Source organism: Ornithodoros turicata, unplaced genomic scaffold, assembly GCF_037126465.1.
Source record: "Ornithodoros turicata isolate Travis unplaced genomic scaffold, ASM3712646v1 Chromosome118, whole genome shotgun sequence".
NCBI classification, from domain to species: Eukaryota; Metazoa; Arthropoda; class Arachnida; order Ixodida; family Argasidae; genus Ornithodoros; species Ornithodoros turicata.
In genome coordinates, this window is record NW_026999300.1 from 27,764 (window position 1) to 46,398 (window position 18,635).

The 18,635-nt window shown below is 46.5% G+C and overlaps 1 protein-coding gene across 1 annotated transcript; it reads right to left on the minus strand.

Annotated features, from left to right (window-relative positions):
• Nucleotides 1-13,810: 13,810 nt before the first annotated feature.
• On the minus strand, nucleotides 13,811-17,470 carry LOC135371615 (uncharacterized protein K02A2.6-like). Its single transcript, XM_064605604.1, has one exon. It carries the CDS (start codon nucleotides 17,468-17,470, stop codon nucleotides 13,811-13,813), a length of 3,660 nt encoding a protein of 1,219 aa, XP_064461674.1.
• Nucleotides 17,471-18,635: the final 1,165 nt, after the last annotated feature.

Sequence of the window (18,635 nt, forward strand, 5' to 3'; positions counted from 1 at the left end):
GACGAAGCGCCCCGCCGAAATGAAAAGGGCCATGATAAGACTTTCGGGGAGGTAACGTACCTTGACGCATTTTTTGTGACAGAGGAGGGGAATTCTACAACAAGATCGTCAAGGATTACCTGTCACGAAAGAAGGTCCACATGTATTCCACCTTCTCTCCCGTAATCAACTCATCGCAGGCAGAACCGGTGATACACACTTTATGCGACAGAATATTCTGCTATTTTAGAGTGACCGGAAAATTCCACTTCGTTTCCGCGCTTCCCAAGATCGTGTGTGACTACAACAACACCAAACACAGAACGTTGAGCATGAGCCCGTCAGAAGTCACGCCCGAAAACGAATCGGAGCTGTTCAATAAGATAAATGGGAAGCCCTTCGTACCCTGAGTGAAAAAGAAGCTCAGAGTGGGGGATAAAGTGAGGTTCCTACTACACTGAAGAGGTTTTCATAAGAGCTCGGAAGGAAGTTGGTCGCCTCAGATTTTCACAGTCTCCCGCCTGAGAGACACCTCCCCTCCCGTTGTGCACCTGGAAGATTACCGGGGTAAGGAAGTCGGCAGATCTTTCTAACCTGAGGAAGTACTCGTCGTAACCGCAGACGCCAATCAGCCTTGGCCAGTAACGAGAGTGCTGAGAAAGAAGAAAGTGAACGGTCACAGCTTCTCCTTGGTTCGCTGGTTCGGTTACGACAAAGAACACGACAGTTGGGTTCTGAGCAGCAACGTGGTGAAGATTGGGAAATGACGTCAGACATCTACGTCCACCTCCTCTCGAACGCCAGCGTGGATAAGTTTTCCTCGAATAAACTCAACGCCTTCACGGTAGCTTTCACTACTCTGCTTCAGCTCTCGAATCGCTATAAAGTCGGCCTGATGGATCTCAGCATCAGCAACAATTTTGGGTACGATGAATAACAATTGTACGATAATTGGGTATAATAAATAATAATCCGATAATTGGGTATAATAAATGGGGGTACGAAAGGCAAGATGCGAAAATCGAGGTTTCCTTCGAGGACACGGTCAAAGCCCGGAGAACTTTTCGTGTCGCCTCGGATCTTGAGAGGGGTTTGGGAAAAGCCCTTTTGTAATTCAATGTTTCTTTTGCCTACGTAACATGAAAAACGGTTAGGAGCAACTAAGATTTATTTGAACAAGAACTTTCGGGCAAGAGACTGCACTTCTTCAGGTTACAGAACTAGGTGCGACACAAGTATATATAACCCAAGAGAACAGATATAATAAAACAGGTTTTCAGAACCAAGTAAACAGAAAACAACCAGACAATAATACAATGCATCACGTGAGCAACCGTCACATAAGAATCAGGGAAGAGAAAGTGTTCGGGTAAATGTGACATTCGGAGAATCCTTCCCCGTACAGCCGCTCATTTTCCTGAGATACATCGACGACATTTTTGTTGTGTGGCCAGGCGACAACTCTTTCTTGTTGTCTTTCTTTGAACACTTCAACTCCCTGCATAGCACTATCCAATTCCCCTGCAACCATTCCAATGTTTCAATCAATTTTCTTGATGTCACCGTCTCCATTCGGTCTGGAAAACTAGTCACCGACCTTTATAAGAAACAAACCGACAGACGTCAGTATCTTCATTTTAATAGTTATCACCCCAATGTCCAGAAAAGAAATATTCCTTTTGGGCAATTCACACGACTCAAGCGCATATGTTCCAATACCAACGATTTCCACAGACGCGTTCACGAAATGTCTGCTGATTTCAGGAAGCGTAACTATCCCAGCAATCTAATTGAAAATGCTTTCACCAAATCATGCTCGCTGGACAGAGAGGCACTTTTTTCGCCACCGAATCTTTTAAACCCCAATTCTCCGAATGTCTCATTTACCCGTACACTTTCTCTTTCCTGATTCTTATGTGACGGTTGCTCACGTGATGCACTGTATTATTGTCTGGTTGTTTTCTATTTACTTGGTTCTGGAAACCTATTTTATTGTATCTGTTCTCTTGGGTTATATATACTTGTGTCGCACCTAGTTGTGTAACCTGAAGAAGTGCAGTCTCTTGCACGAAAGTTCTTGTTCAAATAAATCTTAGTTGCTCCTAAGCGTTTTTCATGTTACGTGTGTGATTCCCTCTTCGTGGGCTCCTTCACAGTGTTTCTTTTTTTTTCCCTTTCCGACGTATTTCTTTTGCCTACAATAAATCGCAGTACGACTTCGTCTTACCCGTGGACGTGAAGGCCATGGAACTGGACCCTCAGCTCGCACAGGTGCTTGACTCCTAGCTAGCATCGCGCGAAGCAGGTTGTGCGGTCAAGTCTCCCAAATTGAGCAAACGCGAAGCCACCTCCATCTTATTGGAGCACGCAGCACCCGTCGCTCTGACGACGTCACTTTGAATTCTGAAACCTCGTCCCTGCGTAACACACTCAACAAGTATTTCCAGACGCACAAGCTGGACGCCTCGCTAGAATTGGCGGATAACGTCTACGCTCTGAAAGCGCCGAAGGGGTTTCACGTACCGGAACCCTTTGTCAGGCTGCTACATCTCACACCTGTCGAGGGACACGGAGAAACGCTATGCGTCTCTCTCCCCGTAGCGTGACAATTTTCTTTCACGATCAAGTCGAAAATTCATCGATCTTTGCCAGTACATCTGCTTCCCGGCTATTATGCGACGCAGCAAGCATTGCTGGATGCGATGAACCAGCGCGTAGGCGAACGCGCGCGCTTCAGCTTCGACGGAACTGAACAGAAATATAAAATACGACTTTCCGTGGGCACCACCTCCTTAAGACTTTTCGAATACCTGGCCGTGCTTTTGGGCTTCGAATCGCGAATCGTGTTCACGGAGGAGGATGCCACGAGCTCCGTCGAGGTACCCCTGGAACCCCCGTTTTACAACATGACCTTCTACACAGATATCGTGGAACCCACGTACGCGGGAAGCGGGAACAAACCGATATGAAAAATACTACCCTTTTATTACGAGAAAGACAAGCACGTCGTCACCTAAACGTTAGATAACATCCAGTATTTTAACCTGTCTCAATTCGAAATTCCCCGAGTGACGATCGTTCTCGCGGACAAAACTGGAAGATATTTACCATTGCGGTCCAAACCCAGAACCAATTTAACGTTGTATTTCAAATATGTACACGGGACCCCTTCTCCAATGAGGGGCCGGTGTGCTGAGCAACATACCCAACTTTATCGTTCCCATCTGGCAACAAATAAAACCGATTGCCAAGAGAACGTTAAAGCGCTTGGCACGGAATTTGGCCGACGGCGAAGGAATATCGCACGCAGTAAAAAAGACGCCCATAGCAATGGGGAGAGACGAACTGGATTCCATGGAGGGCTGTGGAAACAACAATGGAAAGAAACGTCGCAAAAGACAACAAAAGGCGCCGACGCACGACGCACCTGCAGATATCTTTGGTACGCCGTGAAGGTCACACATCCGCTGTGCGCTGCGACCGATCATGACGTGAACGAAAGACAAGAAACAGTCGCCGCTATGCCTGACGAGTGATGTGATGATATTCGAAACCCCTTCCATTCAATAAGGTGTGGAAGATACTTCCTATTTTCTATTCAACATTTATAAAGGGCACACTTGGATCTCTACGGCAGTTTCATGTCTTTGACCGCGCGCATTGTTCGTGACGACGGGGGAGAAATGGACGAGAAAGAATATGTCATTTTCCCAATAAACCACCTGTTGAGCAGCATGTTTAAGACGGTCACTGTTTATGCAAACAACAAGCTCGTCAGTTCCAACGAGTTGTACGCCTACAGAAGTATTTTGGACGTCATGCTTCATTCCACGCCCCTGGCTCAAGAAACACTGCACGCGGCTGGAGTCTATGTCGAGGACGACGACCATTTAAAGAACGATTACGACGTCTCGGATCGCGACCCGAAACAACGTTACGAAGCGACGAAGAGAGGAAAATACTTTAACCTGGGCGGTCACATCACATCTACGTAGCTACGCGCATGTCGAAACGTTACAGCTTGAAAAATTGTGTCCATGTTTTCCTGTAACCTCGAAGAGAATGACGAAACAATAAAATGTCTCCTCGTAAGCGAACTCGTTTCGTAAAATAGTCTATTTATTTTTTTCACGACGTACACAAGACACTTGCGAGGCGATTATCCAACGTGCTGACTCGACGCTCGTCGCCTGTCACCGGTCACCGTGGCGTCGAGTGTTGTGGGGAGAAGCCAGTAGCGACGGACGATAGGTCGGTTGAAACCATAGGTCGGTTGAATAGACATGGGTCGACTGTATCTCCTCGTCTATACTTTTCCAACAGCTCGAGCTTGTAATCTACAAAGGGCTTCATTTTTTTTGCAATCTTCCCACTTGCGGTGAACAGACATAAGGGTATCGTCTTCAGAATCGGGCGAAAGTCACCCTGGCAGCCATCACCATGAATATAATCGCGTAACCGCAGCAAGTGCCGATACAACCGTTGCTCGGGCATCATGACTGAGACGGAATGACATACATACATACACAACTTTTTTATTTATCGTGAGAGGTTACACATGAATTAGGCTCCAGCTTTGGTTTCGTAGCCGGGAAGACAGCCCAAATACGGACGAAGGCTCGAGTCTAACCATTCGCTGGGGTTTCTCGACCAGAGTCCACCGCAACGACAGGTGGTCAGTTGATCGCCGATCCGCAAAAAGAAGGTCTTCGGAGGAGGCTTGAAGGTTAGGACCAGGGGTAGCTCTCCCGTCAGTAGCCATTCGTAATCTGCACAAAAGAAGTGTGAGAAACACGTGTTTTTATCTCAAACACACACATACAATCTTCCTCAGTCACAGGGTGACACTGATGGTCCATCTTCTGCATCTTCCTTCAATAGTCGAAGTCCTTCACATCGTACGTCGAACGGTACCGTCCGACAGCCGAGAAACGGGCGTATCAATCAGTCCGTCGAACGCTTTTGCTCTAAAAAATGTGTCCGATTATAGAACGTATTAAAAATAACGAGGAGGCGTACCTTTGGACCACAATCCACCGCAGTTGGTGCAGAAGAAGCGGGCGCTGCCAATCTCCCGAAATATGTGAGGCGGGAAAAAACCGACTTCACGCGCAGCAAAAATGTTGTAAACTGGAAACGAAACTCTTCAAACATTTCGACGATGATGACGACATGGGTATTACTTACGAGGATCTACCAAGCTGAGCATGATGGCACGAGAATCACAATCAAGCGTTCGCTTCGACATTTATAGTAAGGCTTTTCCTCTCACTCTCCACGATGTCATTCAACGTGTTTGAACGACATCGCAAAGAAAAAAGGCGCGAAAGACGAAAGGCGAGGTGGTCAAAGTACGGACCACACCGTCGCAATGCGAGGAGGAGGAGAGCAGTGTAGCGACTATGAAAGGTGCGCTGGTTCTACGTCGATTGATCGAAAGCCCACGAAGGGCATCCATCCACGACGCGAGCCGTTTCGTGGAACAAAATGTAAGTTGACCGTCTCTGCTGTGAGAGTGTATTCTATGTATGACATTGTTTTTCAGGAACCAATAGCCGCTGTCACCACATAACACTGAATACACACAGGGACTCATCCCACCCTCTCTCATCATCAATCTCAAGCGTTCCTCAACTGAAAGGAAAAGTGAGCATTGCTTCATGAGGGAAAATCTCGTACTGATTTTGTTTGACTGCAGTGCCACGGTGTCTCGTATGTCAGTACGACCCCATCGATGCCATGCTCATGGCCGTAGAAAGAGAGCACGAAGCTAGAATAGAGAATCTCGGTAATAGCCCAGTCGTCCTTTCAGATGAGGACGGCGACAGAGTCAATAGCCGGCCTCTCGTAATACCTGAAACGGACGACGACGACGAACCCCTAGATGGGCACGTCAATACAGACGAATTGCTCATGTGGAAAGGAGATCAGTCGTATGCAGATTTCATTCCTCTCTCTGGTAGGGTTAGAGATGAATCATCAGATGCAAGCCCAGAATTTTGCAACGTAGAATCATTGAATTACAAGAACACGTCGTAGAGAATCATCCCTCCGTCACGGAGAGACGATTCCTTCCTTTTTTTGTCACAGATGAGGCATTTGACGGAACAGCTACTAGGTACACGCTTCTCTGTTGCCCGCACGGCGACAATGTCGACGATCTGCGGCTTACCGAGCATAGCTCCAGTAATCACGCGCGTCCTGGAAGCATATCCCATGCCTTTCAAACTTTATCTGTGCTCGAAGGCGCTTATGGTTTAGGACGGAGTCGACTTTTCATCTCCTTAACGTAAGCTTTCAGATGAGAGTGGTTCATAATCGCCGACAAGTCAAGGCGCAATAAATGCTGCTGTCGCAGCATCCTCGCAACGCGTAGAAAACTATGCCAGCGAAGGATGGTTTCACCTCGAACGACGTCCAATCCCAGGTAGCACAAAAAGTTGCAGCAACGTTGTCTAAATGTCAGCTTGTAACATTGCTCAGATGTTGCTAATGTCCGCAACTTCAACGTTATCTGCAACGTTTATTTGCAACATTACCGCAACATCCATTGTAAACGTATCATCAACGTATGCATCTGTTACGTCCTCTCAACGTAAATTTTGCAACGTTTCAGTAATGTACGCGTGCAACATTACAACAATGTATAAATTTATACAGTTTCCTCAATATGGTATTTGTCCAAGATCGTCGATTGGGAATGGGAAATTTTGATTACTTTCAGTGAGAATTGTGAATGCGACATCCACTGTAACCGAATGTGATTCCTGGGCTACTTTGAATTGAACTATTTCCAGCAGTAAGTTTAAAGCTGCCTTACTGCTGGAAATAGTCCAATTCAAAATAGCCCAGAAATCTCTGATTCGGTTAAAGTGGATGTTGCATTCACCATTCTCATTGAAAGTAATCAAAATTCCCCATTCTCAATCGACGATCTTAGACAAATGCTTATTGAAAGAAACAGGAATTTAGTGGGTTTCGAAAAGAAATCAATGAAATGTCAATGCGAACGAAATGGGGCAGAAAGCATGTTTTAGTTGTAAGAAGAAATTACACTTGATGTCGTTTCTGTGTGAACATTTATTCTTACACATATACAATACAGTAGATGTGAAAATACTACAAGTGGCAGATATAACAGTGAAAGCTGTTTCAGATGATTTTTAATGTTTAAAATTTTATATGTGGGAATATTCACCAAGCAGTTGAAGATCGCTAGCAAGACAGAGACAACAAGAGTAGAAACCTGATTCACCACTTATATGTTCTGAAAGCATACTGTCCATCACCAACAAACACACGTCGATCAACGATGAGTAAATTTATAGGGACGTGTCCCCAATGTGTGAACAGTCCTGACGAAAAAAAAAAAGAACTTGAAGACTTGAAGCACTGAGTTCTGTCATGCTCTTGTGCTTCGTAGGTGATTCGCGATAGCCCACCCAGCTTCCGTTTCTTGTGTGAAAGTTAACGCCATCCAACTTCAGTGAGATTCTGTTTTGACAACCTGCTGGCAGATGCGGACGCACCTATGCCCGCCGCGTCGCACAAGCATAACCTTCAAGAAACAGAATTTCAAAAGATGTTCGCACAGCAGCATGTCAGTGTGAGTGGGCGTCAAAACACATTACATACCGTTGCTCACAGTCGTATTGACTACGAGCAGTGGTAAAATCATGAGAAACGACGTAGAAACAACGGGAACGCTTGATACATCAACTACATACCTTAGATTCGGATAAACTCCTCAAAACGAAGCCCGGATGACGCAAACTGCTTGTCAGACCCCTCAGACACAGCGCATAACTGAACACTCCGACATTTCGTAGCAGACTGACCGTTGAGGACTGTGGAACGCTGCACTTACGTGCACAGGAATGTTGTACGAAATGCAGAAACTATAGCTTAAAGTAAGAGGCGTAATGCGCAGTTAGCGCGGCACATGTACCTTTGAGGATATGTTCACAAACATTTGAAATAACACAAACTATTTTCAACGCTGACGAGCCACTATGTGGTGCGGCACAAAAACGTGTTGTGTTACAACGCGCGCTGTTCGGTTCGGAGTTCGGACTTGGCGAGCGTCCGCGGCCAGCTTTTGACACATGCTTTGACAACATCGGCCAACGGCCTGCTCAGCTGAGAATAAATTTTAATTTCAGATTTACGTTTAGTTTTCACATGCAATACTTTGCGATACCATGCGTATTCTGGAATTTCATTAGAATTGAACGAGTTCCTCAAAGTAGTTAATTTGTTACACAGACATATACGGTGAAAGACAGACATATACGGCATTCTTCTTAATGATATTATGAATTAATTTGAGAATATGATGTACCATTGGTCGCCATTTTACCCGTTGGGGTCTCATTTATTGTATTGGTGGCTCTGCAACATGTTGCATACCAATAAATCAATTGGAAATACCATTCTCATTAATACATAATAGGCCAATTCCTCTATTTTTAAATGTTGCAATGTGAGCTTTGTGAAACGTATCAAGAATGTTGTGAGGGAATATTTAGCCAACGTTTCTGATGCAACGTAGCGGTGTTGTTTCGTTATGTTGAATACGTAACGTTTCTAAAGCAACGTACCAGCAATGTCGCCTTCCGGTCACTTCCGGTGTTACGCAAGGTTCGGTCCTTGGTCCACTTTTATTTTTAATATATGTTAATGACCTCCCAATCTCCCTGTCTTCACCTGTCCGTCTCTTCGCTGATGATTGTGTGATATATCGAGAGATTAATAACAGCGCTGATACAGCTATTTTGCAGTCTGATCTATCGCAAATGTTTGCTTGGTGTATGCACTAGGGATGGAACTTAACCTTAACAAGTGTAAATACATGTCTATTTCTCGTCAACGCATTATCTCCACGCGTTCCTACCACATTAACAACTTTCAGCTAGAATCAGTCACAGCGTACAAGTACCTAGGTATAGTATTAACAACCGATCTCTCATGGAAATCCCACATTAAATATGTCACAAATAACGCAAACCGCACGCTTGGATACATTCGGAGAAATTTTGGAATGTGCCCGGTTCACCTCAAATTAACACTATATAAAACCCTCGACCGACCGAAATTAGAATACGCATCATCCGTCTGGGATCCTGATCACTCCACATTAATAGAGGAATTAGAAGCGACCCAAAATCGTGCAGCTCGTTTCATTTTATCAAACTACAACCGCACAGCTAGCGTATTCTCGATGAAGACCTCACTGTCATTAGAACGATTATCAGCACGTAGAAAAATTGCAAGGTTATCTCTTTTTCACGCCATTTATTTTCATAACCCTACCTTAAAAGAACAGTTGCTTTCCTCACCACCATATATCTCATATCACATTGACCATCAATTCAAGGTAGGAGTCCTGCATTGTTGTACTAATTCTTTTCTGAGTTATTTTGTACCACGTACCAGTAATGATTGGAACAGCCTTCTATCATCAGCCTTTTGTGTCAATCCTAATTACTTTCATAAGATCATTGTAAACCATGTGTAACCACTCCCCTCTGTAATGCTATGCCTTGAGGGTATAAATAAATAAATAAATAAATGTCTCGTGTTTGTTGAACATGTGACGTTTCCAGGAGAACGTTGAAATGACGTCAGTTTTTGTTGGAAATGTTGCTCTCACGTAGGACACATTCAGGCAACATTGCTTCAACCTTTTGTGCTACCTGGGATGTGTCGACTTAAAACTAACGCCCTTAAAACCGAAGGGGATTGGGTGCACGGTCGAGCTTCCAGAGATGTTCAAAAACGGAAACAAAGACTCTCACAAACGCCAAACTCCCATCAAATCACGAAAACGAGTATTTCAGGTATAGCGTGCTGGCACTCTTGCATTCGTTGAGGAACAAACCAAACGATTATGCCCAACCCATGCCTGGTGTCCAACTTGTCCAAATTTTAATGAAAGAGTGAATATTATTAAGAGTCGGACAAAGGAAATAAACTTGTCATTCAATAAATAATAGGAAGGTTTGTCTTTGCCGCTGCCTTCTTCAGACAGCATGTGATGACATCATGCAGTGGCTCTATGTTTCAGGCGTCTGTAGCAATGCATTGACCGTTATTGGAAAAAAAGTGTACCAATAGAGAAATGGGAGGTTGGTCGATTGATGTGCATTGTCGTGGACGGATTTATGATGAGCATTGTTTTTGAATAAGAGGAGTGGGTGTCTGTGTGTTTAAAATCGTTTGATGCTGGTTTTCCACTTTGTTCAAGTGCTTTCTCTGTGCTTTTTTCCCTTGTTGTCTGACAAACGTGCGATTTTTACTGGCGTGACAGTGCTCGTTGAGCAATATCCTGACATGCCCAGACCTGTTCTGGCATGCTTTCCTTCCGCATGTAGTTTTTCCTTTTTGTCGAGAAACATTCTTGTCTTGACGATAATGCTGTCCTGAAAGGAAGTACTGCTAGAACGATTCTTAATAATTTTGCTATTCATTTAGTTCAGAGGGTAGCTACACGGGGGACAGGTTCGTGGCTCTATTCAGGAGGAACAAAGCGTCAGCGTTATTCAGTTATCTGCCTAGCTCTCGAATGAAACAGACAAGTCTCACTGTACTCTTCGTATTCAGCCATTGATGGTGTTACTTGTTATGATACTTTGTTCTTTTGTAAGTCTCATTTAGTAAGACTTTGGGATTAAAATGCTTAATTCCTAAGGTCAGCTTTCATGCGTGGTGCTTTTCTGCAGTAGTTTTTCTGTTTCCTATGCAATCATTATAGTAGAATAAAGGAAATGATCTTGGGATGGTGATTCAATAAATGACAGGTCCCCTGTCTTGAGCGGGCGCGTCCTTGAACCATGCAGCTGCATGTCTGGGTGAAGACGTCATGGCGGAGCTCTATTGTTTCAGGTGGACCTTGTCCAGAGGAGATGGGTTGGACATACTGATGGAAACGCCAGTGACGCCAGTGGCGAGAGCGTGTTTCATTGTACCCGTCAAATGCATGGTGAATATTTCCGGCGCCTCCTCAGGAAGGGGATTTACCCGTACACCTTCGTCGACAGTTTCGAAGCGTACAATTTGCCCACGCTACCACCAAAGAAAGCTTTCAAAAGTGACCCGAACGACCAAGAGATCAAGGACGAGGACTATCAGTACGCCCTCGAGATTTTCGAATTGTTCGAATGTAAGAACCTTAGCGGTTACACGCGTCTCTACATCACGCTTGACGCCTGTCAGCTCTGTGACATTGTACTGTATTTCAGGGAGATTGCACTAGAGACGGATGGGATGGATATCTTACGCGCCATGTCCCTCGCCAGTTATGCGTGGAGCAGCACTCTGAAGCTCACCAATGTCAAACTCGAGCTCAGGAGCAATCGCGGGATGTTCAAAACGATCGAGACGGGAATCTGAGGAGGCATTTGTAACAGCTTCCATAGATTGTATCGGGCTAATCACGAGGGGCGTGACAATTATGATCCCCAGCAAGAAAAGACTTTTCAGTACCTCAATGTGAACATTTGGTACCCGTACGCAATGACTTTCCGTCTCTCGACAGGTGGTTTTGAGTGCGTCGATCCTTCGAGATGGAGTGCGATCGATTTTCTCAACATTCCCCACGATTCGAAAGTGGGCTACGTATACGTGGTAAACTTGTCATATCCCGAAGAACTGCACGCTGTCACCAGGGATATTCCCCTAGCACCCGAACACACGTGCGTGGACGAGAACGAACTCTCCCCATACCAGCGACACCTGAAAGATGCATTGCCGCTGAACGCCCCTCCAACAAAGAACCTCTTGCTGACGTGCTATGACAAAGAACATTACGTCGTTCATTATGCCTTGCTCGCTCTGTATGTGAGGTTGGGCAAGGAAATAAAATGTGTTCACAGCATCCTCTCGTTCCGCCAAAACAAATTTTTCTGAACCTTCGTGCAGAGAAATGTCTCGTTGAGGAATGCTGCGACCACGAAATTCGAGCGATTTCTGTACAAAACCATGTCAAACAGTACGTTCGGTAAGTCGATACAAAATGTGAGATGCATGAAAAGGTACGCTATGGCCTACGACAAAGAAAGCGCGCTCAGAAAAGCTAGCGCAGTCAACAGTCAGCATTTTCACATTCTGAGTGATAAGTGCATCTTGTACGAGATGAAAGAGCATCGTTTCAAATGCACGGAACCCCTTTGCGTGGGATTTGCGATCATAGAGATATCCAAAGTCCGAATGTACAGCTTCATCTATGAGTCGCTCTTTTCGCGCTTGACGTGTTCAGTGCAATTGTTCTATAGCGATACGGACAACATAATTTTTTCTCTCACGTGTGAAAGCCTGGAAGAACAGCTGGAGAAAATTGAGGACGACTTAGATATTTCCTCCTGTCCAGCGGACCACCCACTTTTCAACGACGAGCACACAACTCAGATGGGGTATTTCAAAGACGAGATGGGAGGTGGAGTTATTCAGGAAGTCGTAGCCATGGAGGAGGGGAGGAGGAGGAGTGTCGTTGGGAGGAACCCGAGAGGTCTGCCTGCCTGATTAGGCGGCATGTTTCTCGGGAAGGGAAAGGTGGTGGAGAGGAGGAGAGGAAAGGGTGAAGTGTAAGACCGAGTGGAATCCGCTCGGGGGGAGGATAGCTGCGTCCATGGGCCGACTTCAGGGGAACTGTGCCGGCATACGCCTAATACACATCTGAGGGAAACCCAGGAAAAACCCCAGACGGCACAGCCGGCGCGCGGATTCGAACCGCTGACCTCCCAGTCTCCAAGCGCACGCGTTACCGCTGCGCCACCGGAGCTGGTGTCGTAGCCATCCGAGCCAAAATGTACAGCATTCTCTTGGCTGGGACACACAAACAGATCCAAAGAGCGAAAGGAGTTAAGAAAGACGTGATGAGAAAAAAACATTTATTGCACGAAGTGTACTGAGATTCTCTGTTCAATGAAAAGACAGTTGTCATAGTCCAAAGCGGCAACCGTCACAGCATGAAGGGGCATCTTGAAGTGTTTATTATACGTATTGCCTACGAACTACAAGTACAACAAAACATGTGCACACAGACGTGCAACGACGAGCGACGGACTTGCTGGCATACGTCAGCTTGAATGTGTGTCACACACGGGATAGTCTGGCCCGACCGCCAACATCAACCAAGCGGCATAGGGGGCGCTAGTAACATGCACCCAACTAAACAGATACATGACATGCTTTTTTTTTTCTTTGCTAACAAACCCCTCAAGCTTTCTCTAGCTTTAAGATACTACATAACATCAGTCCAACAAAAGTTAACGCTAAAGTTAAGAAACAACTCCAACAATATTAATAACTTCAAAACGTACTATACCCAGTTCTCAGTAAACTCTCAAACACAAAAACTGCAAGTTTCTAGCCACAGTCATAACCCTGAAGATATCCAGGACGTCGCACAACTCTTCCAGACCTTGTTACGCGAACTTCAGGTTCCAGATGCACAGTTACAGTTTCCTTTTGAGACGACGCACCCTGTGGAGATAATACCGGCAGCCCTGCTGTTTCTGTTGGCTCAGCATCCTGTGTAGACGACGGCGGTTCGGCCTGCTCCAACAGGTTGTCCTGCTGTGGAACTATAGTCTCTTGCGAAAGTGAAGAATAATACTGCTCTGCGCTCCTTTCTTCCTCAGCGCCACAGTCCACCTTACGTGGCCTCAGATGATATCTATTTCTTCTACGGACACCACCACTTGACAACTTCACCAGATAGCTTCTTGGTTGGGGTTCAACCTGTAGAACGACTGCAGCCATCCACTTGGTACCTCGCCTTACCCACACAGGTTGTCCTGCATCCATTTGAGACAACTGGGCACTTCTTCTATCATACCGGTGCTGCTGCTTCTGTCTCTAGGCCTTTCTGATGGTCTTCGCAGGGGTAATTTGGCTTGTACAGGGTCGGAAGTGCTGGCAGCAATGTTCTAACTCTTCGTCCCATCAACATCTCGACAGGAGACGGCAAGTGTTCTGTCGGTGTCGCACGATAATTAAGTAGAGCAATATGAACATCTTGTTCATCATCCAACGTTTTCGTCAAGGTGGACTTAATGGTCTGCACACTTCTCTCCACCAGTCCATTGGATCTTGGAAAGTGAGGGGTAGAGGTTATGTGACAAATGCCCCACTCCTTGTTGAAGGAAGCGAACAGTGCAGAATTAAAGGGAGGTCCATTGTCGGAAATCACCTCAGACGGAATCCCGTGGCGTGCATACACGGACTTCAAAAAGTTTATGACACACTTGGCGGTCACATTTGGCATTTCCTGCAACTCAACATACTTGGAATAATAGTCAATGACGAGTAGATAAGTTAATCCTTGGTGATAGAAAAAGTCAAGGGCAAGCTTCTGCCACGCCAGTGACGGTAAGGGTACACTAAGCAGTGTCTCTTGAGGGTTGCTCCTGTAGTTTACTTGGCATGTCGTACACTGTTGTACCTTGCTCTCAATGTCTCTTGACATTCCTGGCCAGTATAGGGCTTCTCGTGCCCGTATCTTGGATGCTACCATACCTCGATGACCTTCATGAAGTCTGTTTAGGGTATGTTCCCTGCAACTCTTGGGAATCACCAAACGTCTTCCTCGGCAAAGTAAGCCTTCCTTCACGTGCAACTCATCTCTGCAATCCCAGTACAGTTTTGCTCCAAGCTCAACCTGCTTACGACACAGTGGCCAGCCCTGCTGGCAATATCTAACAACTTGCTGCAACGTCTCATCTTTCGCTGTTGCATCTCTGATGGCGTCCAAAGTAAGTGACGATGCTTGCACAAGAAGACACAATGAGGCTGGTACCTCACAACTCGCCTCCCTAGTCACTTCCTGCAGTGGTGCCCGCGACAACGCATCAGCAACAGCAAGATCCTTTACAGGAACATAAACAAGCTGCGCTTGATAATGTTGCAGTCTCAGTAACAGTCGTTGCAATCTCGGTGATATGGAGTCGAAAGGCTTTTGCGAGAGTCCGACTAGGGGCTTATGGTCTGTCTGTACTTCAACAACCCTACCATAGGTGAAATAGTGAAAATGCTCCGCCGCAAACACGACTGCCAAAAGTTCTTTTTCTATCAGTGAATATCGTTGTTGTGTCTCCGTCAGCGACACTGACGCATAGGCTACAGGGTGGTCATTTTGAAGAAATACAGCGCCCAATCCATAAGAGCTAGCATCCACTGACAGTGTCACCGGACAGTTCGCGTCGAAGTATGACAACACAGGAGCAGTCACCAGAAGTTGCTTGAGGTGTTCAAAACATTGTTGACAATTTTCATCCCAGACCCACTCAACGTCTTTCCGTAGCAGCTGCCTTAGCACACGAGTACTTTCTGACATTTTTGGAACAAATCTAGTGAGGTACGTCACCATTCCGATGAACCGTTGCAGCTGCTGCTTACTTGTCGGCACAGGATAGTCCGTAATGGCCTTCACCTTCTGTGGATCAGGCTCCACGCCTTGCGATGTCAGCACGTGGCCAAGGTACTTAACTCTTTGCACTGCTAGCTGTAGCTTTTCCTTATTAAGCTTCAGGTTTGATTTCCTTGCCACTTCAAGAACCTTTCGAAGCTGTTGGCAATGCTCCCCCATGTCTCGAGACGCCAGCAGAATGTCATCAAAATATGGGTGAACGTCTGGAAGCTCAGCAAACAGTTGGTCCACAGACTGCTGAAACGCTTCTGGGGCACAGTTCAACCCATAGGGCATCACCAAGAAGCGATAACGACCGTAGGGCGTAGCAAACGTACATAACCGAGAACTTCCTTCATCCAGCTGCAGGTGGTGAAAGGCGTGTGATGCATCCATGACCGTAAATACTGTAGACCCGTGAAGTCTTGCAAACTGCCTTTCCTGTGTTGGGATCTGGTAATGAGGTCTCTTGATTGCCTCGTTTAACTTCCGAGGATCCAAATATACACGAATGTCTCCATTAGGTTTCGGCACAATTATAAGCGGACTGCACCAGTCAGTAGGCTCTGTCACTCTTGCAATGACACCGTCTCGTTCCATTCTCTCAAGCTCCAACTTGAGCTTCTCCTCTAAGGCCAAAGGCACTTTCCTGGGCGGTGAAATAGACGGCTTCACATCTTCCTTTAGTATGATCTTATGAGTTCCTGGCAGTCGTCCAACACCTTGAAAAACATCTTCATATTCTGCAACAACTTGCTCTGGTGTCTCCCTGATACTCTCATGTCGAGCCACTTCACCTTTAACCTCGCAAACTCTCTTGAGAAGGTTGAACATCTGACATGCTTGAAGACCCAGTATGGGCGACGACGACAAGTCGACGACCAGAAACGTCACAGGGCACGTAAGTCCATTAGCAGTGCAGCTCAAGACTGTCTCTCCGACCACAGGAAGCTGCTCCCCAGAATACGTTGTGACACGGCGTTGAGACCTTCTGACAAGAGGTCTAGGATTCCAAGCTCGGACAATCTCTTTTGAAATCACATTCACCTCGGACCCTGTGTCAAGCTTGAAGTTGAGAAGGTGGCCTTCTACTCTGACGTCTTCTGTCCAGAATGCAGACCCTTCAAGGCTGTTAACAGTGAGGACATCAAGGGACACGAAGTCGCCCAATGTCCCTTGCATATGATCACCCGTGAGAACGTGCAGTTGAGAGTCATGCTTGTTATGACCACGGTTGGGACAGTTTGGAACACAGGCCCTCACTTGATTAGGGTTACGTTGTCCTGCTCTGCAGACTTGCACGAAGTGGTTCAATTTTCCACACTTTCCACAATGCTGCCCATACGCTGGACAGTTGCGAGGGGGATGAGTCCTGCCACACCTTCCACACGGTTCTGTGTTGCCCTGCTGGGGTTTCGTAGTTAGTCCTCTGCCTAGGCCTCTTCCACGCCCGTGTTTGTAGGCTCCTTTCTTTTGACCTGTCATATACAGTTCATCAACGTGACCCTCCTGGACGGTGACTGCTTGAGAGTGACTCTTTGAAAGTTCCGCGCTCTTGCACTGAAGAACGACACTTTGTAGTGTAATGGCGGCATCGCGTAGCAAACGCTCTCGAAGGGCGTTATCCTTTATGCCAAGAATAAGACGGTCCTTGACATTGCGCTCGTACGCCGGCCCAAACTCGCAAAGCTCTGCTTGCAGCTTGACTTCCTGAAGGAATTGATCAAATGGCTGTCCAGGCTTCTGACACAAGTTATTAAACACGAACGACGCATGCGTGAGATTCCTGTACGCCCTGAAGTACTTGACTAATGCGTCCCAAACGCTCTTCATCGTCCTCGCCTTTTCTTGAGCTTTGCCACCGGCCTCTGTTGTCTCCTCCTTTGGGAACTCCAACGTGCGATAAACACTGTTAAGTTCTTTTCCTCCCACATGAAGCAGAAGAGATAGCCGTGTTTCGTCATCTTCCTTGTGGTATTTTAGTGCACGTTCATACGTCTCGTACTGGCGGCGCCACTCCGACCATGCTTCAGCAGGGTTCGACGTAGTTTCAAAGGGGCGTACCTGCTTCAGGAACGTAGCCATCTTGTCAACCCTACTTGACAGTCAATCCTCGTTGTCAACCGGTCGATCCCACTCATGACACCATGTCATAGTCCAAAGCGGCAACCGTCACAGCATGAAGGGGCATCTTGAAGTGTTTATTATACGTGTTGCGTACGAACTACAAGTACAACAAAACATGTGCACACAGACGTGCAACGACGAGCGACGGACTTGCTGGCATACGTCAGCTTGAATGTGTGTCACACACGGGATAGTCTGGCCCGACCGCCAACATCAACCAAGCGGCATAGGGGGCGCTAGTAACATGCACCCAACTAAACAGATACATGACAACAGTCTCTCAGACGCAGTGCACCATTCAGAGTATAAAGCAAACGATGTACACCATTTCGAGACTCAAGAAGAGCTTGGTCGCCTACGACGACAAACGCTATCTCGTGGATGCCGTACAGTCCTTCCCTTATGGAAGCTGGGAATACGGTAAGCTTTGCTGGTGTTTTGACGTGTATCGATTACAATAGTAGTCCATCTTTGTGCAGCAACAGAAAACCCAGAGACCGTCGTTGTCAGGCATCGAGTGACCGTGGAACAAAGAGCTGCATGCGCATATAGTCGAGAAGTTCTGGTCGAGACATGTTCTCTTTCTCTCTCTCTCTCAGACAGGAGAAGCACGGGTTATCATGGCAGTGTGCTGGCGGAATGGGTGTACGAAAAGAATGACCGTTCCGTCATTGTGCTGGTGCAGTGACTCGCGCAACGATGACGCTGCGATGAAGATTCCCGATGCCCTTTCTGTTGAGGCAAGTCAGGGAGGGTGCAGGCATCTATCGACAAACTCCTCTGTATGTATTCAATAAAGATGTTTCAGTGAAACGAAACACGAAGTATCGTCCAAGTTATTCTGACTGTTTAATGCCTTGCATGTCGATAACCAAACGGTATGTCAATAAATCAATGGCAAGGTTCGCGATGTAGACTGCTTGCAAATGTCGCTGCTTCCTCAGGGCGTACTTAATATGAGCATGAGGTCCACGATGTCTGCAGCGATGTAGTTGAATTCTGCGTTGGCCAAGCTCACAAATTCACTCATCAGTCCCGGGGGTCCGTCCGGAACAGTTATACACACGTTCTTGTAACGGGCGTAGATCCGACGCACCATCTTCTGCAGCGGGCGGGGAGAGAT

Excerpts from the sequence above, each read along its gene's own strand:
- LOC135371615 (XM_064605604.1), bottom strand. The coding sequence starts at position 17,470 with ATGGCTACGTTCCTGAAGCAGGTACGCCCCTTTGAAACTACGTCGAAC.